The 25,378-nt window shown below is 41.2% G+C and overlaps 1 protein-coding gene across 19 annotated transcripts in view; it reads left to right on the forward strand.

Annotated features, from left to right (window-relative positions):
* Pard3 (par-3 family cell polarity regulator) overlaps window positions 1-25,378 on the forward strand; it is a 555,587-nt gene that overhangs the window by 223,324 nt on the left and 306,885 nt on the right. For all 19 annotated transcript variants that reach the window (XM_031341867.1, XM_031341876.1, XM_031341877.1 and 16 more), the window contains one exon: window positions 21,384-21,562. In XM_031341867.1, the coding sequence (XP_031197727.1) occupies window positions 21,384-21,562 (179 nt within the window). The remainder of the gene's footprint in view (window positions 1-21,383; window positions 21,563-25,378) is intronic.

Consider the following 25,378-nt stretch of genomic DNA (forward strand, 5'->3'; position numbering starts at 1 on the left):
GGATGTATCTGCATCTTACACACAATCTGTTCTAGTGCTCCACAGCTGCATGTTTCTGCATCCTACACACCTGTGTGTTGTAGTGCTCCACAGCTGCATGTATCTGCACCCTACACATCTGTGTGTTGTAGGGCTCCACAGCTGCATGTATCTGCACCCTACACACCTGTGTGTTGTAGTGCTCCACAGCTGCATGTATCTGCACCCTACACACCTGTGTATTCTAGGGCTCCACAGCTGCATGTATCTGCACCCTACACATCTATGTGTTGTAGGGCTCCACAGCTGCTTACTTTATTTCCTCAACCTTTTCTTTCGTTTTTCAAGATGTGTAGCCCTGGCCATCCTTGAACTCACTCTGTAGACTAGGCTGGCTTCAAATGCAGAGATTTGGCTGCCCCTCCCTGCAAAATACTGGGATTAAAGGTATAAGCCACCACACCTGGTATAAGTGTGAAGTGGCAAGCACTGCTGTCACAGGAGTGAGTTGTCACCTTGCAGTTGTACTGATGTCCACTGGGTAGCTTTTTTTTTTAGTAGTTGCCTATTAATAATTTGATATATGTGTATATCAATATCCTAGTATTTACATATACACACTATAAATATACACCCATAAACATGCCTATGTCTAAGTATATACACAAAGCTAATGATGAGGGTATGTATGGAAAGTTTTAACAAGTATCGAGGATAATGATTTTTTTTAAAAGTTAATTCTCATTTTAAAGATGGAAAATTACAACTGTGTCAGTCAGGGCAGCTTGGACCAACAGTAATCTGGAAAAGTCCGTGACCAAAGGGCATCTCAAAGCTCTGCTAGGTTATGCAGCCCTATTATCACACTTAATTAAAATGTCATTGTAGGCCATGGTTGATCCATTGGCTGATTTGTTATTTAAATCAGCTGGAACAGTATTTATTTTAAGTATAGAGTTTGCGATAATGAATTGGAAAAGGATATTATATTGCTTGGCAGTGATGTTTCAGCTTAAAGATTTATGACTTAGAACAAGGAAGAACAGCTGGTGATTAGTTAGATTAATAGTGCATGGTTATCTAGTAAGGATTCTGATTAGCCAAATGGTTATGGTTATGTTTTAACTGGAATAAGTGGGTTGGGAAGGGGAGACAGAGACTAAGTCCTTGATGGATCAAAACTCAGAACAACACCATTCTGACTTCTGGTCTGTAGGCAAAGCGAGGGAGGATCTTGAAGCCTAGGTGGTAAGGAGCCGGGAGGCTGTTTTGGTCAGAGAAATGAACTCCTCTTTGCTTCTTTTTTAAAGGGAGATTTTTTTTCTCTTTTAAGCTGATAGCCCTGTGTATATGCTTCTTTCTTTTATATGTGAGACAGGGTCTCATGTTGCTCATGCTGGCCTGAGGCTGATTTTGAACGGAATGTCCTTCTGCCTCCACCTCTCACGTGCTGGGATTAGAGGTACAGGCTATCATGCCTTTCCACATGTTTCTGTCTGTAGATACATACTTCTAATAAAGTTTACTTTTTAAGTTAGACATAGTAAGATATTGTCTTAGTTACTGTTCTGTTGCTGTGAAGAGTCCCTATGACCAAGGCAACTGTCATAAAAGAAACCACTTAACTGGGGCCTGCCTTGCTTATAGTTTTAGAGGGCTAATCTGTGTTCATTCTGGTGGGAAGCTGACAGGCCTTAGGTGAGAGATTTACATCTTTATCCACAGGCAGCTAGGTAGACAGGCAGGCAGAAAAGAGAGAGGGTACAAAGAGACAGAGAGAAAGACTGAGCCTGGTGTGGACTTCTGAAACCCCAAACCCACTCCGGTGACACACCTCCTTCAACAAGGCCATACTTTCTAATCCTTCTCAAACAGTTCCACTTCCTGGTTACTGAACATTCAAAATGAAGAGCCTTTCATGGCTATTCTCACTCAAATCACTGCAGACATTAACAGTAATTAGTAATAACAATTATAATAATGTGACGTGTGATGATGGTTTGTATATGCTTGGCTCACATTAGGCACTATTAGGAGGTGTGGCCTTGTTGGAGTAGGTGTGGCCTTGTGGTTGTGGGCTATAAGACCCTCATTCTAGCTGCCTGGAAGCCAGTATTCTGCTAGCAGCCTTCAGATGAAGATGTAGAACTCTCAGCTACTCCTGCACAATGCCTGCCTGGATATTGTCATCTTCCTGCTTTGATAATGGACTGAACCTCTGAACACTCCTCAATTAAATGTTGTCCTTATAAGATTTGCTGTGGTCATAATATCTGTTCACAGCAGTAAAACCCTAAGACACAATGTAACAATATATATGTGACTTGGTATCCTTGTCCGTATACTTTTTTGTCCTCTCCTAACCCCTCCTACATTGATTATTTTTCTCCTTGCTCTGTGGGAAAAAGAGTTGACAAAAGACAACTCAGAGAAAGGACGGGTTAATTTTTGGCTAAAGGTCAAGGGATACAGACCATCAGGGCAGGCAAAGCATGAACGCTGGAGTGTGGGGCAACTGGTCCCATTGTAGCTGCAGCCCGTAAGGAGAGGGCAAGTGATCAGAAGTGGGTCTGGTTCTCAGTCTCTCCGACACTTATTCCTCCCATCCTGGTGCATATTTACCCCTGGAAGGCCTCATCTCCTAAAGATATTGAGCTAATACTGGGGACTAAGTGTCCAAGGATGTGATCCCAGAGGTGCGTGTTGATATATCCAAACCGCAACAGTCCAAACACCCGCAGACTGAGTGGGTGTTACTGTATTCACAGTTTAACACAGCACTTCTGTTGTACACATGCTGGTATCCATTCATCCACCCAGTCATGAATGGTACTGCACATAATCCGCAGGGTCTCATGCATGCCCAACAGATGTTCCAGTATGATTCCCCCAACCCTGTTACATGGACAGAGCCATTGTTCTCCCAGATTGGTGCCTGACTGTATACCAGTGATGACTTGGACAGGGTGTACAGCTACTGTTGGGTTGGTCATTTTAACTATGTCAAGGAGAACAGCAGTAGTGAGGGCTAACCATGGAGTATTTCACTTATACTTTGTTTTATTTAGATGAGTGCCATAGAGCGCTGTTTTATGAAAAACAGAATTCTGACCATTGTTATATAATTCTGTTTGATTGGTAAAAAATACTCTGGTTAAAAAAAAAAAGTTTGTTCCATTTTTAGCTTGTTTGCATCATTAGAAAAATTCCATGATAATTACTCACTTTTGTACTGTGTGAAATTTCAATTAGGAAAATCATGTACAGGCTGCGAATACTGAGTGGTGCGGTCAGTCTGTGCTTGGTTTTTACTTCCTTGTGGGTCCTGCTAGCTCAGCAGCTGGGAGTCCTCTCCACTGCTGTCCTTTGCCTCGGTGGCCATACTTGTACCTAGTGTAGCCTTTTCTAATCTTGATTTCTTAGGAGAGAGAAGAGTTGGCTACATGGGCATTTACCAGCTTTTAAAGAATTGATGATTTTCTTGGCTATTGCGTCTGCATTTTGCAGTTAATTTTGTGCCAGTCTCTAGAGCATGCAGGTTTTTGTTTTGTTTTTATTGTTTTTTGTAAGCACATGCCCTGTGGGAGAGGCATAAGCCCTTGAGGTTAGGAGTTCAAGATTAGTCTCAGCAACATAGGGAGACCATGTCTCAAGAGGAGCAGAAAGAAGGCTACCTTTCTTGTTTGTGTGCCGACCGGCTCCAAGCTCCACAGTGCTAAAGTTCAGGTTCTTCCTCTCAGCTCTGGAGACTAGCAGATTAGTGTCCTTGAACAGGGATTGGGAAGGTTCTCGAGGGCAGCACGACTAACCGTCAGCCACTGTTCATGTCTGTGGAGATATCATCTGTCAGTTTCACTGACCAAATTCCTTTAATGTGGCTGTATTAATTAATTAATTAATTAATTAATTAATTAATTAATTTTTGGCAGGGTGGGGGCGAGTTCGAGACAGAGTTTCTCTGTATAGCCTTGGCTGTCCTGGAACTCACTCTGTAGACCAGGTTGGCCTTGAATTCGGAAATCCACCTGCCTCTGCCTCCCAAATGCTGGGATTAAAGGCGTGCCCCACCACTGCCCGGCTGGATTTATTTTTAAACATGGAAGATTTTCATAATAAGATCTTGCATCGGATGCCATTGTTATATATTTAATTTTTTGTATCTTGTCTAAGACTTTAAATTTATATATGAAAACTTCATAAGTAACTTTTTGAGAGATAACCTGGCCTGTGACATCTGTAGTAACAGATGACCTTGAATTTCTCGTGCCTAGCATCTTTCTCCCTAGTGTTTATAACCACGTGGAAGCTGGTTATTAAAGTCAGGGCACTGGGCATGCTAGGTACCTTACCAGCTGAGCAGTTGCCCCCATGCACAACCATCTTTCTGCATCTGTGTCTTGAATTAACTCGTGTTCCTGCAACAGCTCTGTTACTGTGGACAATTGAAGCTTTTAATTAGGAAATACACTTACGGAAAGCCTGTCTCAGTGGTACTCTGCCTTACCTTCCTGTCTTCTGACTCCAGTCATTCTGTGCATTAGCAAGGCGTATACATTGCCAAATTTGGATTCACCATTTTATGTTTTATTGCTTTCGAGAAGTTTGATTTATCTGTGGGCTTATATTTGTGGCTGCTGTTCCTTACCAGCTTTAAAAATGAAACAATACAAATAAACAAGTGAGCTAAACAAACTGAGTATGTCAGAAATGAAGGTCGTTTCAAGCATTTCCTACAAGGGGGGGGGGCCTCTCAGGGTACTTCTCCTGGGTAAGTAGTATGAGTTTCTATAAGCCTTCTTTGTCTATCATAAAGACAAGTAAAAAAATATGCCGTGTTTGTTTTTAGCCTTTCATCCAGGTTTGTCCGAGATTGGAGTTCTATACCCTTCAGCTTCCAAAAGCTCAAATTTAATTTTATTTTCAATTTTTAAAAAAGATTTATTTATTTTATGTATATGAGTACACTATAGCTGTACAGATGGTTGTGAGCCATCTGTACATCATGTGGTTGCTGGGAATTAAACTCAGGACCTCTGCTTGCTCTGGCCCAAAGATTTATTTATTATTATATGTAAATACACTGTAGCTGTCTTCAGACACACCAGAAGAGGGTGCCAGATCTCATTACAAATGGTTTTGAGCCACCATGTGGTTGCTGGGATTTGAACTCAGAACCTTCAGAAGAGCAGTCAGTGGTCTTAAGCGCTGAGCCATCTCTCCAGCCCAAAGCTGTAATTTTATGTATGTGCTGTTTAACCTGGGTTACGATTTTGCCATTTGTTTGTTTTAAGACAGATTTCATTGTATGCTAATCTCCAAGTCTATAGTGGAAGGTTGACTTGAATTCCGACTCCGTCCTCTTACCTCAGTGCTGGGATTTCAGGTGTGCCGTACATACCTGATTTATTTCAGTGCTGGGGATTAAACCCAGGCTTTTTGTGTGTCCTGTTTTGATAAAACTTAGAGCTAATGTGTATCTTAACTCTTTTTGCCCTCATTCATTGTTCCCAGATTTTGAGTGTAAAGTTGGTACAGTTGGCTTCTACAGTCCATTCCATTTTTTGAGGTACCTGGACTAAGTTTATCATGTATTGGTGATAGAGGAGGATAGAAGAGGGGCTTGTTAAAGGCGAATGGCTGGATGGATGAATAAATTGCTGGTAATGAGATATTCATTGGGTAAGGAAGGTAAGGAACAGTGTTCCAACAAGCACCACTCTGTGCCTAGCATCTGTACCTCTTGCCTTCATCATGTCTTTTCTGCTTTGTACATTGCTCCTAACACGCTAAGCGTACATACTCTTTAGATTGTAAGGTCAATGTGAACTGGAACTATAAAGATACGGACTGCATTCTGGGGCCATGTCAGACTTTTCCGATGATTGATCTTTCTGGGCTATTCCACAGGATAGCAATAGGAGCATTTGCTTCCTGAGCTCCAAGTGGCAGGCTGCAGACTTTCGTGATGAGAAGGTGAAGGAGCCTCTTTTCCTTTGGGTGCTCATTTCTCGTGATTTCACTGTTATGCCAATAAAATATTTAACTTGGCTTTTTTTTTTTTATCATTTAATTGAGTGGCTATGTGTTGGTCTGAAATGGGCTCCTTTGCTGGTGTGTTCTGCACGATTCTCATGATTAAGCTTTAAGGTGCTGAGTACTGCCGCTGCTCTGTAGACTCTCTCTTTGCTCTTTTAGGAATGCAAACATGAAAGGAACGTGGTTTGTCAAAACATTGTCTAATCTTTGCAGATCTATTCCATTTGGGGCATGATAATTCATAACCACACTTTGCTTTAGAGAAGTTGTGAAATCTGAGGTTTCAAAGGGTTTTGAGTTTGGGGACATTTTTCCATCAAAGAAGAGTAGTGTTCTCTGGGTGCCCTGCCTCCTGTGCATTGTGGGATTGGTAATTGAAAGGCAATTGCTTGGAATACATTAATTCTAATGAACTTTTCAGCATGCACTTTTTAATCTACTACTTCCTGGCATGTTAGAGTTAGTGTACATATTATATTATTGTCATTATTATTATCTCAAATAGGTCTTATACATCCTCAGCTGGCCTTAAACTTGATGTGTAGCCACAGATGGCTTGAACTTCTACTCTCTCTTCAGTTCTCAGGTAACAGGCCTGTACCACCTACTTAGTTTAAGTGTTGCTTGGGATCAAACCCTGGCCTTGGGCATGTGAGGCAAGCACTCTACCAACTGGAGCATATCCCCAACCCTGTCTCCTATTAATTGTGATGCACCGAAGTTTACCATCCGCTGTACATGTAGTTGATGTGCTATAAACCCAAAAATGTTGTTAGTTGATGAACAATTGCATTAGTTATATTTGTTTGTTTGTTATGATAAAATATCATATCCAGAAGCAACTATTAGAACAAAATGTTCTTTTTGGCCTATGGCTCTATAGGTAGGGCAAAGGCATAGTAGCAGTCAGCTATAGCACAAAGCTAGAGAAAATATATCCATTCACATGTGGGAGGCAGAGAGAGAGAGAGACAGAGAGAGACAGAGAGAGAGAGAGACAGAGAGACACTCGCAGACATACACACAGACAGACATAAACACACACACACACACACATACACACACACACAGAGAGAGAGAGAGAGAGAGAGAGAGAGAGAGAGAGAGAGAGAGAGAGAGAGAGAGAGAGAGATAGGTCAGAGACTGACATATATATACACACACACACACAGAGGAACAGACAGACACATACATACATACAGAGAGAGAGACAGACAGACTTACACAGATAAACACACACACACACACACACACACACACACACAGACAGACAGATGCACACACATACACAGAGAGGGAGAGGGAGAACACAATCTGGACATGGGGCAAGGAAATAAACCCTCAAAATGAGTCCTAGGTGACATGCTTTTTCCAGCAGTCCTGCTCTATTTCCTCTAACACCTGAAGACCAAGGGTTCAAATACCCCAACTACAGAGGACATTGTTTAATCAAACCACATTATATTTTGATATCTAAAATAACAAGTCTTTTGTAAAATTAAAAAGGCTGTGGGAAAGGAAGTAAGTTAAGTTAAAACTATGAAATCAAGAGCCATTTTACCTGTATCTGATCAGATGTGGATCTTGACATCTGCCCAGCCAGCTCATAGGGATGGGAGAAAATCCAGTCTGCATTTCATTATTAGCATGCTTTGTCAGACCCCTCGAGACCTGCATGGATTCTAGGCCCCCACAATAGTCCTCTGGACTCTTAGGGCACACTTCTTTTTCTTTTAAAGCTACAGTCTCAATATGCAATCCAGGTTACCAATGATTTTCTGTCTATAGCTTGGGCTGGCCTAAAATTTGGAATCCTTCTGCCTCAGTTTCCATTAAAAGTCTATGTCAACAAGCCCAGCTCAGTTTTAATTAATTACAGTGTTATTTAAATTTTCTTTAAGATGACTTTGTGTGGCCTACAGATAAAGTATAGTGGCCTCCTCTGCTGTGTTTAGTAACCAGTAAGAGAATCCAGAGAGCTGGATAAAAACAAGCCAAAAGATACAGCGTATCCAAGTGAACAGAAGTTAATGTATAAGAGTGTGCTCACCAGTATATGTGCTTCTGCTCCTGGGAACTCACTTTTCTCACAAGTTATCAACTTGATCCATGGCAGAAGCTCTCAGCCTTCTGTTGTTTTAGCTTTTATATGTGAGCAAGCATATATGAAAAGGGGAACACATACATATGAAGCTATACTCCCAGGTCAGGGTTGTACACTGATCACTGGGACACCCAAGCCAGTGTTGTACACCGATCACAAGGACACGCAGGTCAGGTTTGCACACCATTCTCTAGCTATTAGCATCATTCTCACAATGCTGGTGGACTGCCACTGGAAAAGAACTGCAACATTTTCCCCTTGCTTTGTTTGATATATATAATAGAAACAAAATTTTTCTTACTTTACTATTTATTATTATTATTTATATTCTACTGTTTGTTTCCTTAATTTACCAACCATCAAGAGGCGAATTATCAGAAAAACACTTTTGTAACATTTGACCGCAGCTATTAAATTGATGGCTTTGACTGAATTATTGGATAAGTTTCACCCGTTTCTAAATTAATGAAGTGTGTCTCTGAGAAAGATGGTTGGGTTGCAATGGTGAGTGTCTCATAGGACTGGAGTACTATTCAGTGTAGATTGAGAGTGTTCCTCATACATTTCTTATTCTAGAAAAGGTACTGCTGTCGTAGAGGTAAGACAAAATGTTCCATTGTTATAGAAGTTGGTAAACATTTAGACCTTAAATTAGCTATGCAGTATATAGGGTTTCCAGTATTCTATTTTCAAGATTAACTGTCAAAGTTCAAGGCCTATAAAGAAAATGCCAACTCGCCTAGAAGACAGTACCGATCTCATGAGCAGAATCACAGACCAGTCCTCTCTGCTTCTGCTCTAAAAGTCACAAGCTAAGAGGTTTGCAAGGTTGAATCCAAGTGCCCTCTGTTACAGAGGAAAAAACCAGGAGGTAAGGGAGGATATTCAGCCGGTTTTTAAGGAGAGTTGTATTGTTACTTTTCTCACTGCTGTGTGGAGACACCTCACAAAAGCAACTTCAGGAAGGAGTGGTTCATTCTGAATTAGTTTGGCCAATACAGTCTATCACAGTTGGGTGTGTGTTCACAGGAGCTTGAGGCAGCTCCTCCTGTTGCTGTCGCCTCTGGAGTCAGGAAGCAGAGAGATGCATCCTGGTACTCAACTGTCTTCTTTTCATTCAGTACATGATGCTAGCCCAGAGGAAGGTCCCACTCACGCTTAGGGTAGGTCTTTCTACTTCAATTAACTTAATCTAGAAGCTTGCTCGCAGACATGCCCAAAGGTTTGTCCCCAAGCTGATTATAGAGCTTGTCAAGTAGATAATGAACTTAACCGTTACAAAGAGCTTTCCTTTTGAATGAAGACCTAAGCATGCATGGGGTCCTCTGTATGCCCCAAGGTGCCTAGAGGCTTTATCTAAACTGCGGTCTCCTCACTCTGGGTGATTCTTCGTGTGGTGATTGTCATCTCATCCTTGCTGTAGGGAAATAAGGAGGCATATTAGAAATCTGTACTAATGTAGATAAATTTCATAAAATCAGACAAGATTGATGACTGACCCTACTTAATTCAGAATAAAGGAAGGGAATCTAATTTTTCTATTTCTCCACACCCCGTTTGCTACGATGAAAATGGCATTATCTTTTGAATCATTTCCAATGAAATGATTTTCAATATTGTTGTCTTTGTGACATTTGAACAATTAGAATGCATTTCTTAAGCCTACTGGAAATGCCACAATGCTTTTTCTTGTTTTCGATTTTTCCCCCCAGTGGTTTTTTTCTTCTTGTTGCCTAGGAAACCACTATTGGGTTGAATTCTTTTTGCTTGGTTGTCAGGCTGCCAGAGTGATAGGTAAAGTTGTTTAGATTTACTGGTGTAAAACTGCTACTTAAATATTAGAAATATTTCATCAATATTAAAGCACTTTATCTCTCCAATTAGAGAGCAGCCAACTCTGATGCATTTCGCATACTAAACAGAAGATTGTTAACTGCTTTGATTGTGACTGGGACTTTATTTTGTAGCAGATTTATGATAACATTTGTATTATCACAGTGGGTTAGTGCTAAATATAGCACCTTGATAAAATCATATGTAAATGTTTGTCTTTTTCTTTGGGGAGTCTAAATATGAGTTGTGATTCCCCAAAGTGTGAATATAAACATAAAATATGAAACAAAAATTCCATTAGAAGTTAGAAAATTTAGGTTATCCTCTGTTCCCTGTATTCTTTTTCTTTCTTTTTAAAAAAATATATTCATTTTATTTTATGTGTGAGTATTTTTGCTTGCATGTATGGGCACTGTGGACATACAGTGCCCACAGAAGACAGAAGTAGGTATCAGACAACCTGGCAGTCGAGCTGCAGATGACTATGAACTACCATGTGGGTGCTGTGAATTGAACCTGGGTTCTCTGCAAGAGCAACAAGTACTCTTAACTACTGAGCCATCTCTGCACCCCCTCTTCCCTGAATTTCTTAAGGATTTCATCTTAAAAGTTTCAAAGTGAATTTGAAAGAAATGGAGCCACCTTTGATCCTGTCCTGTATGGCGTGGTACAATTGAGAATATTAAGCCATAGTTTTGAGATTATACATTCATCATGCTAAGTTAGCTGGTCTACAATTACCAGAGTCTTAAATTCAGAGAGACATGTGTCTGAACAGCATAGCCATCACTATCCTCTTACACCCTCTGAGCTTTGAACTAAGGCCAAAGGCACCTGAGTGAAATAAGCCCTAACAGAGGCTTTTGTATGGAGCAAGCAGTCTTGCTACTCAGGGCAGAATATGAGGACTTGCAAAAAACCCACAGCATTTAAGATCCATTGTAAGCAATGGAATCTGTGTTCTTAGCTGGATCCCCAGGCCTGACCTGTACTATATGTCAGCATATTGGATGTTCACTAGAGATGACCACTGTACTTGTGAGAACATGCCTAGACTCCCCCTACACTAAATCTTTAATACTTCTTGGTATTGTCCTGAGGCCAAGCATTTCATGAAATACGCTCAGATCCAATTTATGATTAGCTAGTGGAACACACATATACAGACACACACACAGACACAGACACACACACTGACACAGACACACACAGAGGACAAGGTTCATTTCCTTCATTATGACACTCCTCCTTCATCATGTTTCCTAGCAAGGCAATAAACCTCTGTTGTTTCTCAGATTTACTAATAGGAAACTATATCATTCTTGATTCTTTCCCATGAACCTTCTTTCTTTCTGTCAAGAATGTGTACAGATATTCAAGTCCCAGTTGAGCCATGTGTGGAGAGAGTGTGGAGAACGTGTCTGTCTTTCCTATTCCATTACTATGGGGTCTGCTGAAATGCATTTGATGTATGGCTGCCCTTTGGTGATGAGGACTTCCATGCTGGGAATTTGTGAACAAGTTAGGAGTTCAGGCTCTTGACTCGGGAGATTCTGATCCCACCCTTCATGAGTGGAAGCCCATCTTTGTTCTGATGACTGAGACATGAATTTATCTCCACTCTCACTTGGACATTAACTCTAGTCAGGAGTTCTTATTCTTCTAACACCAAACTTTCCTACCTGTAAAATAGGAAGAATACCTTTAGCTATTTTCTTAGTCTTTCTCTGAGGAATTCCTATTAGCATGTTAAAGTTCCCTCACATTCTTAACCATAGTAAGTGTCTAGCTGGTGTCAGTGTTCCTATCCCTGATTACCTGTTACAGATGCAAAGGATGTATTAGCATGTCCATTACTCCTCCCTTAAGGAGAAAAATGACCGCCTTGGATTATCAGTGAGCCCTCTTTACCCACTGAAGTTAATACACATAGACATGCAGCCATATGCTGCAGGACCATGAAGCCTTGCTCACGGCATGCAGCAGCTGCCTGGTGCCAAACAAGCTTATTACCAGCCAGCATGTACATGGGGCCCCTGTGAGGAATTGATCTGAAAGTGGAACATGCAAGATAGGAACACGGACAGCGTGTGTCCTGTTCTTCCCCTTGTGAACTGGTGCTTCCTTTCCCATCATCCCTTACGCCGTTTACGCCAATCCCTCAGTGACATGGTGTCCACTGTTTCTTTGTAATCCCTTTCTCTTCACTGAAATCTGTTTGCTCCCAGCAGCTAGTTTAGAGACTAGTGTGTAGTGAGTCCTCAGGCTTCCTTAGTGAAAGACAAAAATTCTATCTGTGGTCCCAGTAAAGTGTAGAGATTTGGGCTGGAGTGTATTACACTGCATTTGCCTAAGCAGGTTTGAAGCCTGGAGTCTATCCCAGTGCCACAAAAGTAAATTAATCCAGTAACAGTAACCACAGCAAAGAGACTGAGGATGCTACACAGTGGAGATTTAGGTCTGCCTCCATGAAGCAATTGATAAGAAGTATGTGAGTGGAGTAATTCCAAAACCAGATGTCGGTGGTGGCACTGGCTCCACCTTTTGATAGAAAATCAACTAGTGAATGGATCAGTAGTCCCCAGGTGAGGGGAGTTGTTCTACTTTTCCAGAGCATTGGAGGTCAGAGGTTAGAATAATAAAGGCTAGGAAAGTAATGCTTCTCAAAAGTTAGCCTGACAGTTCGTGAAGTCTGCAAATCCTTAATAAGATAATAGAAGACAAATGGCCAAGGAGAGAGCATGGGCCTCTCCATTAGTCAATAGTCAATGGCAAGGTTTGAGAGACAAATTCCTTGTCAGATATAATTGATCATTTTCAACTTTGATTACATGATTGTTGACCTGAACTGGTGAAGTTGTAGGGATGTAAGAAATTTGAATCAGAGAGTATAAGATTCTTAGTAGGGTGTCAGCTTTAGCCTGCGGTGTGGTGCTCAGGCACTCCTGTGGGGGCTCAGTTGTGCATAAAGGACAGCAATGAAACTTAATAGGAAAGACAGTAAGATGAAAAGACTCAGTCATTGGGATTCCATCTATTATTGGCAGTGCTTCATCTAGCAATTCAACATCTACCTTGGGCTACCAATATGGATCATTTCTTCTTTGATAAAGAGATTGACCTTATTATATAATCTAGACAGGAGGTGTAGAAAGAGATAGCTGGAAGCCATATTTATTCATACATTTAATTTATAAACCAGCATTTTTTGAAAACATTTCCAAGTACCATTTTCTGTGCTGGAGGAAGAATTTAATAATGACGATGAGTTCTAACTGGAATAGTTCATATGAGGACAACTTCCATTCGGCCGTGGGAACCTCTTAGAGAAGGTGGACCTGGGAATGAATACCTGTGACATCGATGCCTTCCAAGCAAGTGTTCAACTATATCTGGGCATGAGGCATAGGGCAGCATTCAGACCTGTCCTTGCAAAAACCACAACTATAACCTCAAAAGGAATAAAGAGATTCATTAGGGAGCCAAATGTGAATGACCATGGCCCATATTCAGGCCACTCCAGATTCTGTGTTCTAACATGGTAACACTTTCATGATGTTTTATAGTAACAGAACAAACTTATAAATCAAGGCACTTTTCAAACACAGTGCTGGAAATCCAGGTTGGGCGGGTTACAGCAAAGCGGGAAATCTCGACAGTAGGTCTTAGTTGCTGCTTAAGGATATTCTTAGTCTTTGCATTGGTGGAAGCTAGTGATCTGTTAATACATTTCACATGACTTACTTAATAGTCACAAGGATGCTAGGTCACACACAGAGATGGGGAGTAAGTAACTGTTTGGTGGCTAGGATAGCCCAGGGTATCTGGGCTTGCAATAATCTAGCTTTCCCCAGTCATTGATGTTCTGTTCTGCCAGTCAGCCTTTGTATAGAAGGGTCAACACGGGAAGGAATTTTTTTCTGGAAACTTCAGATAATAGATCCTAGCATGCAGAGACCAGGATTTGTTCTAAGGTTGCCTGACCAGACCAAGAATGCTGGGCCCCAATGTTTGGTTGGTGGTTTAGAAATCACATATACTTACCAAAGGGTAAAAACCAACCTCAGAGTGCTATAGCAGAAATCAACAGGCTTTCCTCATTCATTACTTTTTGAGCTTTGGGATGATCTTCATACAGAGCCTGGTGGTGGAACTGCCAGTCTGGATAGGGATAAGCCCTGGGCTATGATGAGTGTATGAAAAATTCTTCCCTGGTTTGGCTTGGTGCATGTAACCTGGTGTGTATTAGTAACTTGACTCTTCCCACTGTGGACTTTGTCTCTGGGAACTGTGCGGAGGCCCTGGAGATGGAAGAAATGGTTGCATGTAGAGTAATTGTACTGTTTGTATAGCAAATTCTGTTAGAAACCTTGTGGCTCTATGCTATTTTTAGATTTGATTAAATACCTTGCCAGCTTAGGCAGGGCTTTTTGGAACAAGTTTATTCATTGCCTCAAGTGGTTAAATAAAACATGAGTCAATGGAAGGTCTAAGAGAAGCAGCATTCGGTGCGGCGAGGAGGAGGAAGTTGAAGTTTAACTTAACTCTTGTGTCTCCCATTTAGCATTTGCTCCAGTTCCTTATTAAATTTACCCTTTCTTCACTTTATTTAAAAAGCACGTTTCCTAGGAAAACAAATCAATATTTATAGCGCACTAGTATCACAGAGAGTCTGGAATCTTGGGATGATGGTTTATTGCTCCTTTAGCCCTTCTTCAAAGCAGTGGTGACATCAAACAGCCTGCACAGCTGTCCCAGGCCAGTATCACTGCACATCCCTCTGAGCTGCAGCCAGGAGCTTAATTATTAAAGATGCCCATCTTTGAATTTTCTTTTTAATGTTCTAAAGGCTAGACTTTGAACATCTCTATATTAAATAAATTAGAAGACTGCTCAGTTGGAACGTTTCATTATGGTATTTTTAAATACTTCTGTTTTCCTAAAATTAGGGCTGAGGAACTTCAATGGATAAGAACCACCTATATTATTGCTAGTAATTGTAATGGGCATAATGTACATAAAATTATTAATGATGTTGTAGAAGGCCACCGGCCTGGACTCACTCTGTAAGTTATGCAAGTCTTTTTCTTTTAATATTTATTTATTTATTATATGAAGGTACACTGTAGCTATCTTCAGACAGACCCAGAAGAGGGCATCAGATCTCAGTATGGACAGTTGTGAGCCACCATGTGGTTGATGGGATTCAAACTCAGGACTTTCGGAAGGGCAGTCAGTGCTTTTAACCACTGAGCCACCTCTCCAGCCCAAGTCGTGCAAGTCTTATGATGGTTAGATTTTAGAATCATTTTAACAGAGAATTTTAATGAGTTGTTACCTAGATCCTGTTGGGCTGTGGTGATGTCTGGGAGGGCGGGGGCTGTCTGGATGAATATAGTTCAGTAGGAGGACCCAGTCCTTGGTGTGGGTAGATGCAGCCATTAGGCAGGAAATGCAGCCTCCTTGAGTGGAGAACATGAGCTGAGCAATTGTTCTCTGCTCCTGACTGGAGATGGTGCAATCAGCTGACTCTTCATCCCTCCACTCTGACTCCCCCACAGTGGTGGACTATGAACTGGAGTTGTGAGCCAAATACCTTCTCTCTGAAGTTGCTCCTGTCAGGGTGTTCTGTCACAGCAAGAGGAAATGAAACTAAAAAGATTACTGCATCCTATTTTGCTTTATCCTTGATGGCCAGAGTAAAATGGTATTCTGTGTGTGACACTAAGTTCTCTTGCTATGAAGAGAGACTTCTCCATCATAGGAGTTAACAACAAGTCTAGATATTTATCACAATCACTTTTACTGAGACCATGTCTGCCTGATCAGAGCTCCCACTCACTGTGTAGCTAACTTTGAACCTGTCCCTCACAGCTTTTGGGTGTAGTGCTTGTGATATTGCAATGTATTTGGAGGTACCTATGAATGTGCTATACTGTCTTTGACATATTGCTAGATGGCTATCAGTTCTTTTAGGAAGAGGTTTGATGGAGGAGGGCAGTAGACATGTATGAGGTCACATGTTTGCTCCCCAGGGGACTAATTTAGCTGTCAGCATGGTCTCTGGTTTTACCAGTTAGGAATTAAGCCTTGAAAGGGGAACTAATTCCAGGCTTGTGGTTCTTAGGCTCTGGCTCATGGGTCCTTATGAGTCACTGACACCATTTCAAGGGGGCCAGAGGGTGATACATTTCCATTATTATTAAGATCTATCCCCTGGGCTGGGTGGAGGTATAGTGGAGGTACAGCTACCATGAGTGAGGCTGTGGCCTTGATCCCCAGCCCGAGGTCATAAGGAACCCTCTTTGTATTGTTGACTTCCTCACAGGCGGGTTGGAGCAGTCCAAAGGTAACATGCAGGCCACTAGTCATTTGCCAGCATGCATTTTGTTTGCCCCTTAGACTCATTGAAAAAGAGCCCTGCTTGTTACTCAATGAACCAGGGCAAGCCAATGCTTCAATCTGACTTCAGGTACACAGATGTTAAATGGTAGAATGAGAAGCATAAAACATCTCAGCTGTCTCAAAAAGCCTGCTAGGTGATGGCTTGATAAACATGCTAGGTGATGGCTTGATAAACCTGCTAGGTGATGGCTTGATAAACCTGCTAGGTGATGGCTTGATAAACATGCTAGGTGATGGCTTGATCGGGAACCTTTTAAATTTCCTTCAGTGTGTGGGTAGGAATGTGTGTGCATGCATCTGTACATATGTGTGTGTGTACACACAGGTCAGAGGTTGATATTGGGTGTCATTGTCCTTATTCTTAGACAAATTCTCTCACTGAACCAGAACTCACCATTTCTGGCTAGGCTGGCTGGTCAGAGAGCCCAACGGATCCACTTTTTTTCTGCTTTCCCTGCACTGGGGGACTCTTGCTTACACAGCAAACCCACCCACTAATCTCATAGGCCCTGGAACATTATTTTTACTTTTATTTGTATTGTTTTGTTTTGTTTTTTTTGGTTTTTCAAGACAGGGTTTCTCTGTATAACCCTGGCTGTCCTGGAACTCACTCGGTAGACAGGCTGGCCTTGAACTCAGAAATCTACCTGCCTCTGCCTCCCAAATACTGGGATTAAAGGCATGCACCACCATTGCCCAGCTTTATTTTTACTTTTAAAAAGGGCTGAAGGTCCTTGGATGTTCAGAATTTGGTATCTGATGACAGAAGCCCATCAAACAAGAGCAGCAATTGACAGTGTTTGTTGCCAAATATAAAATTCAACCTAACGGTGAAAAGCAGGTTTTGGAAACTCACACCCATTGTGAGCATGACTGACAGCTTCCTAACCCATAACTTGTTCCTGTTGACAGCTTCCCACCCCATAACTCGTTCCCAATGATATCAGTAGAGACGTTAACATATGTGATTTTTCTGATAGGAAAGGAAATGTGTCAACATTGAGAAGATTGGCCTAGCTCAGTAACTAATATTTTCCATATGACTAAGGTTACAGAATTTTTTCATAAGTGGATAGGCCATTAAAAGTGTGAGATAGACAAGCAGATTTTAATGTAATGGAAAAGTTCACACCCATGTTGCGTCTGAACTTTGAGAAACTGCTATTCCTCAAGTATGGAGAGTAATCTCCACAATTATCTCAGAAGGCAATTAGAATATGATCTTTCCTCCAGCTCCACATTTGTAATGCTGTTTTTCTTCTGTACATTTCCATTTTTCACAGCAGTGCCTGCAAAAGCAGATATGGGATCCAGGTGTCTTCTATTGTATAAAACACAAAGCAGTGGCTGTCTTCTCTGTTAACGTGTGCATTGCTTTTTGTAAAATCAGTGTCATAAACAAATTGTTATGGAGCATGTAGTGGGTTTATTATTGTCACTTAAAATGAAAAAAATCACTAAATATTTAGCATTTTTTTCATTTCACATATTAAATAGTAACCATCCTGGGCCATGAGCTTCACAAACCACAGCTGTTTGAGGGCTCACTCACTTTTTTGTTGCTACTGTGTTGTTACATTGTATAGCCCTGGTAGCGCCTTGAGTTCACTGTGGCCTCAAACTCACAGATCATCCTGCCTCTCTGCCTCTCTCTGCCTCTCTGCCTCTCTGCCTCTCTGCCTCTCTGCCTCTCTGCCTCTCATTCAGATTAATTGCATATATCACCACACCTGGCCCTCACTTTTTGGATGAGGTCAGGTCCTGAGGTAAATGTTTTAAGAACCAGTCTCCTCAGCCTGTTCATCTGTACTGTCCTTTATCACCAAATCATCCATGTGTATACTTGCACCAGTAATCAATAGCACCTTTTTCTTCTCTGTTATCCTATTTTGGGGATGTAGATGTGTGCTGTTCTACGCTGCATTTATAATTAGGGTACTGTTCGTCTCTTCCCTGAAGTGAAGAGGCCATCAGTTGAGTATGTAGTTTTAAGATTGTATGATTCTGCTTTGAGGACAACATTCCTCTCCTTAATAATTGATAGCAACATTTATAGTCATAGCTAGAAATTCAATGCTTTTTCTGATACATTGCTGAATAATAACTTACTGATTTCTGTGGTCACTGAGCCCTGGCTCAGGAGCCTGAGCCTCATCTGGAACATCGATCTGTGACCACAACTGGCTGTTCCTGTTGTCTTTTGGAGCCCAGCTTATCTGTGAAATAAGTCACATGCTTCTCTATTGTGACTAGTACAGAACTCACATTAAAAAATAAAATTATTCAGACCCTCCAAGGGAAGTCATTGCTTCTAATACACTATTCCTAAACCTTTGTGTTTGTGTCAGCTGCATAAAATGCCTTATCATTTTCATGCAGCTACAGAGCCAAGAAAGAAAAAATATCATTAAACTTCCGAGTGCTCATGATTATAGTGAGAGATAATCAGTGCAGAGTCGCACTGGTGTCTTGATTTTTTTTTTCATAGTTATTGTGTATATTTGTGGAGTGTAATGTGATAGTGTTCTGCATGTATGATGTGCATTGATGTATGTGTACACACGCAGTGTAAATAGCATCCTCATCTTCTCAACCATCCTTCTTTATTTGTGTTGGGAATGTTCAGGATCCTTTATTTTTGCTATTTTGAAATGCACAATAAATGATTCTTGGCTGCGACTACCAGAGCATTTTGCATTTTCTGGTTGTCTTCATACCTGTTTCCTCTTCCTCCCCTTTCTGGCCTGCACTGCACACACCCCTTCAAGAGCAGGTTATTCAGCTTCTTCCTGTGAATGAGATGGTTTGCTACTTTTCTCTGTGTCTGGCTTACTTCAGTCACCATAATGTTGGAGTCTTTCCTTTTTAGGACAGTGGATGCTGCTTCTGTGTTGTGTTGTGATGACCCAGCTCTACGACTCCTTAAAGCCTTTGAAGCCTGGGGGTTTTGTCATAACATACATACATGCATGTATTACTTGTGTGTCAGAGGAATGGAAGAGTATATAATGTAAGATTACAGCATTAGCTTAGGGTGGAAAAGTTGAATACATGAGAAAGTGCAGGCCTATAAAGTTGATTGCTCTTTTAGAGTCAGGTTAGACAAACAGGCCTAGTGCATAGTAAGGGAACAGTCTCGAGCCTTAAGTGACCTCACCAGGTATTTTTAACTTTGGTTGTGAGGTCCAATAAAAGTTCTAATCCTTAGAATATAAATGATAGGTTCATAATAATGCATTGCCACAAAGATGTGGATTTCCTTTGCTTCAGGTTAACAGGTGAACATAACACTCAAGTCTAGACAGAAATGATGGTTCCAGGTAATGGTGTAATGGAAAAATCATATGTGTAATGTGTTCCTCCCATTGTGTTGATGTGGGCAAGCAAGTTCGGTGAAATTATAAAGCCTGAGTCTGCTGTGAGATAGAATATTACTCTCTGTGGTCATTTTGTGGCAGATTGTGGGTACTGGTTTTATCCTTTATGGCTGTGCCCCTGGTAAAGACCGTTGGTGAGCTAGTGTGGTATTTATACTCACACACTGGAAGCTTGGGAGGGTTATTGGTACCAAGACCTGATTAAGAAATGGAAAACCCAAAAACCTGAGTACTGACATTAACCAAAACAGACATCATTGCAATCCTTGGGGCTAGTCTAGCCCGTTAATTTGGGGAATAATTTTGTTTCCTTCTGGTTAGGAACTTTTCTTATAGTATCAGTACACATTGATCTTCATGTGTGTTGTTATGTACCTGTCTCCAAAGGGGCTGTATAGTTTTCAATCATTTGTTTTATTTATATGTTTATGGGGTCTTATAGAGCCCAGGCCAGCCTCCAGTTCCTTATGTGGCCAAGGATGATCTTGAACTTCTGATTCTTCTGCCTCTGTTTCACAAGTGTTGGGATTACAGGCATATGTTATTATTCTTTCAATGGAGCTAAATCCCTAGCCTCTATTTAATTTTTTATTGCAAAATTTAAGTAATGGGGCGAGCAGTGGTGACACACGCTTTTAATGCCAGCACCTGGAAGGTAGAGGCAGGCGGATTTATGAGTTTGAGGCCAGCCTGGTCTACAGAGTTGAGTTCCAGGACAGCTAGGGCTACACAGAGAAACACTGTCTTGGAAAAAAACAAAAAACAAAACAAAACAAAAAAAACAAACAAAAAATTAAGTAATGGCAGTTGTCACAGGTAAATTATACACTTAAAAATCAGAATTACCTCCCCTATTTTTCATGTATGTGTTCCTCCTGTTAAATTGGTTGTGGCTACAACCAGTGTTAAACTAACGAGTATTTTTTTGCTTGGGTAGTGTTGACCAGCTTGTGGTACTGTTACCAAGTTTTCTTGGTGTAGATGCAAATGTTAAGTTTGGTGTTTCCGTGGTTGGCTTGTTTGTGGGCTTTGATTGGGTTGAAAGTGAGCTTACTGCTTCCTGTAACTGTTTTGTTAGACATATTATGAGTTTTGTTTTGTTGTTGTTGCTGTTGGTGTTGGTTGGTCTTTTGATAACAGGTCTCACTATGTATTCCTGGCTATCTGAAACTCAATATGTAGACTGTGCTGGCCTCAAACTCATAAATATACCTGCTTCTGTCTCCCAAGTGCTGGGATTAAAGATATGTGCAGGTGTTTGTTGGAGTTATTTAAGGTAATGATTAAAACTTGAAGTATCCTTGAAGCCCCAGTAGGATCTGTCTTGGAGTGCCTGCCCTTTGTATCTTTTTAAAAGCATTACTTGGACTAGCAAGAAGACCACGCAGCAAATAAAGGCGCTTGCCTTCAAGTTTAAAGATCTGAACTCAGTCCTAGGATTCCCACATGGTAGGAGACACTCAATTAGTGCAAGCTGTTTTCCAACCTCCACACGACAGACCCACATACATATACATAGACAGGAAATAAATAAATGTGATTAAACTTTAAATTACAAAATAAAAAAATATTAGTCCTTGGATCGAATGCATCTTTCCCAGCTTGGTTGTTCATTTCTGCTAAGTCCAATCCTCTCTTTGCGTGTGTAGATATGCCTCTCCACGTCCGCCGGAGCAGCGACCCAGCTTTAACTGGCCTCTCCACGTCTGTCAGTGATAACAACTTTTCCTCCGAGGAGCCCTCCAGGAAAAACCCCACCCGTTGGTCCACGACAGCTGGGTTTCTCAAGCAGAATACCGCTGGAAGTCCCAAAACCTGCGACAGGAAGGTAAACATCTCCACTCCTTTCTATAACTCTTGGCTTCTGTCCTTGGTGCCATTCAAGTGTGGCCATGTGCTCCTTGGGCATATGCTGTGGCCCTGTGTGAGCTAGCGTTTGTGATTTTCTCATCCATGCGTAGAGACACTAATGTATAGTTTGTTAAAATTTTCTGATGAAATTCAGTGTTATATATTGAGTGTGGTCATCTGTGGCTCTGTGTTTTGAAATGATAATATATGCGTAGGATTAAAGAGGTAGCCCCTCCCCTTTCTCATGCCTATGCCCTCCCCCTTTTCATGCTTATGCCCCTCCCCTTTCTCATGCCTATGCCCCTCCCCTTTCTCATGCCTATGCCCCTCCCCTTTCTCATGCCTATGCCCCTCCCCTTTCTCATGCCTATGCCCTCCCCCTTTTCATGCTTATGCCCCTCCCCTTTCTCATGCCTATGCTCCTCCCCTTTCTCATGCCTATGCCCTCCCCCTTTTCATGCCCCTCCCCTTTCTCATGCCTATGCTCCTCCCCTTTTGTCTCGCTCAGTACCAGGGATGGGAGCCAAAGCCTTAACACTTCAGGAAAGATCTTTAACGCTGAGCTATAAAAAGCTTTTGAAGAAAAACTCGAACATGAAGCGTTCCCTATAAAGCACCTTTCTTTTTTTGTTTCTGTGTTTTTCTGTTCTCTCTTCCTAGGAATTTCTTCTTCCTGCTTTCTGTGTGGCCTTCTGGAGATATTTTATGCACAAATGAGCAGAACTCTACATTGGCTTAGAAAATGTATCTAAGAACTTGCAACTTCATAGACTCAGAAGCATAGAATCACACTTTGTGGCATTTTAACCTGTTTCTTTCATCATTTAACCTGAGTTTTCCTTTGTTCCAAGTGAAAGTGTGCTGTCTGGTCATAGTGCAACTTGCTCTTTTGACCTCTGTTACTTAGCCCGTTAAATACACTTTAGTCTATTAACCTTGTTTTTAGTGCCCTTCCTTACCCGGTCTTATAGAACCTTACTCTCCCATTCTGCCATGTCTCTAATCTCTTAAGGAACTTTAAGCCATGTTTTCATTTTTCATGGGTATATCTCCACAGCAAGAGTCTGTGAATGTGTTTCACTGTAGCCAGTAATTTCACACAACATGGCATGAGAAATGGGAAGGTGTTACCACACAATGCCAGTTACATTATTGTCAAAGTGGGTGTAGCTTGACTTACTCTTTGCATCTCTGTGAAAGTTCCTAGTGAAGTTTCTTTGTGTTTTACATTCCAACAAACTCTTGTCTCTTAATAGAGAAGTAATGTATTAGTTCAAGTGAAAATAAAAAAAAAAACATGGGAAATACATATATAGTTTTGCCAGCACAATGACAATGTAATAATAAAAACCAACAAGAGTCTTAAAGGGCAAATGTAGAAGGAAATGTTGCGTTGGGTTGTTGGTACCCGTGGATTTAGCTGTTAGCCTTACTCTTAAAGACTTTCCAAGGAACCACATGAGGTTTCCTTCTTGTTTAGGGCAGCTTGAGTCTGTGAGGACTTGAAGTAAACTGCCCAAAGAAGCCAAACACCTCCTGGCATTTAATTTTTGTCAGAATTCACTTATTTACAAATTTATAAGCCAATGAAGTTTATAGTTGAAAAAATATTTAAATTTCATCCAGTCACAGTTGGCAGGCTTGTGGTGTGAGTGTATTTGGGTTTCTGTTGGTGACACAGTATCTTTGGCACATGACTTAGGTGTAGTTCCAGCAGGCAGATCTGCTTTTGTCATGTTTGAAACGGGAAAGGCCTTAGTGCTTAGAATTATTAGGAAATTTCCCACCACTAGATTCAGACAGGCAGAATCATTTATATGCAGACTCTTGCTTGCTGAGGCTCCGGGGAGCCATCATCCTCCTTCCCACTTCTGCGGCAGAGCACGGCATGCAAGGGGCATATTGAGATGCTTAGAATAATTAACCAAATGCACTTCTGCCTTTGTAGTAAATAATATGTATCTGTCATGGTGAAACACCTGGGAAACCAGGAGAGTAGGATGCTGTAAAGTCTCCTGCATGGAGATGTCAGTGTTGGGTAGCCACGCCACTCCAGATAGCCTTTTATCGGATCTCATGGCCAAGAGGCATTAGACTTGATTAGTATTTGGTTGGAGATACCAATGAATGAACACACACATATGTGCACACATGCATACACGCGCTCACACACATTCATGCATGCACACACAGGCATATGCACACACACGTGCGCATGCACATGCACATATGCCTTTCTGTGTTGGCTCTGCATGCCTGCACACTCAGTATTTTAACATTTTTCTTCTACTATGAAGATTTTTCTATTTGAATTTTATTAGAGAACATTTTTTAAACAATGAAATATTCCACTGTACAGTGTGCTCTGATTTATGATCCTTTCTCCAACATTTATTTATCTATCTCTTCTCACATTGTAAATATCCATATTGGTATACAACCTTGAAGAGAATATTGTCTTTCTTGGGAATGGTGACATGTCCAACAAGCCTTTTTTCTACCACACAGAAGAGTGCTCAGTATTGCACACTTCCCAAAGGAAAGGCCAGGATTGATACAGGTCCCTAGATGACATTGTGTCCTCATAGGGGATACATAGAGATAGTGGGTAAATTGTGTTTCTCTTGTTTAAACTTCAATTATTAATTCACTAATCTTGTCTAAATTATATACTGGGGACTGGAGAGATGGCTCGGTGGTTAGGAGCACTAGCTGCTCTTACAGAGGACCCAGAATTTATTTCTATCACCCATGTGGTGGCTCTCAACTGGAGTCTGTTAATTATAGTTGCAGTAGAGTCAATGCCTTTTTCTGGCCTCCATGGGCATTGATATGTGGGAAGTGCACAGATATGTGTGCAGGCAAAGACCAATACACATAAAATAAAAATTAAAAAAAATATATTATGTGCTGCTAGTACTATAAAACATTTTCACATCTCTATCTATCTATCTATCTATCTATCTATCTATCTATCTACCTACCTACCTACCTACCTACCTACCTACCTACCTACCTACAAGCAGGAGGAGGCACTTAGCAGAGCCTGCTAACAGACAGTTGAGAGGGTAAGACTATACTGCCACAGTGTGGTGTGAAAGCAGAGGCCTCCCATGGGATATTGACACATCCATGAGTCATTTACCTCCTCCCTCAGAAATTAAACAGCAGTAGATTTAGCATGAAACTGAGAGTTGGCAAATTTCCAAGAAAAATTCTTATCCAATTAGCGGAGGGGAAGAGAGCTGTAATAAAAACACCTCACTCTGCTGTCTATGGCTTTGTAAGTAATTTATTGATTTCTCAGAGAGAGAGAGAGAGAGAGAGAGAGAGAGGCTTTTGATTTTTTTTTTTCCTCTTAGCTTTCTTATTTAGTGGCCATGCTAGGTATATTCTTAAGACTACCTGACATATATAGCCACTTGGAAAGGGTTTCTAACTTAGGCCTCTGCTACCTCTTTTTCTTCTTTAAGAAATGGGAGCTCTTTCTCCAGAGGAGAGAATGGGGAGGGAGGGAGGGAGGGAGGGAGGGAGGGAGAGAGAGAGAGAGAGAGAGAGAGAGAGAGAGAGAGAGAGAGAGAGAGAGAGAGAGAGAGAGAGAGAGAGAGAAAAGAGAGAGGGGGGAATGAGAGATTGAGAGAGATTGAGATTGAGAGAGAGAGATTAAGAGATTGAGAGAGATTGAGCTTGAGAGAGAGAGAGATTGAGAGAGAGAGAGACACTGAGGCTGATTTTGTAAAGTCATAGCAGAACAGAATCTGGAACATATATTTGCTTTTTTGACATTTAGCTT

The sequence above is a fragment of the Mastomys coucha genome, unplaced genomic scaffold (assembly GCF_008632895.1).
Source record: "Mastomys coucha isolate ucsf_1 unplaced genomic scaffold, UCSF_Mcou_1 pScaffold22, whole genome shotgun sequence".
Taxonomy (NCBI): Eukaryota; Metazoa; Chordata; class Mammalia; order Rodentia; family Muridae; genus Mastomys; species Mastomys coucha.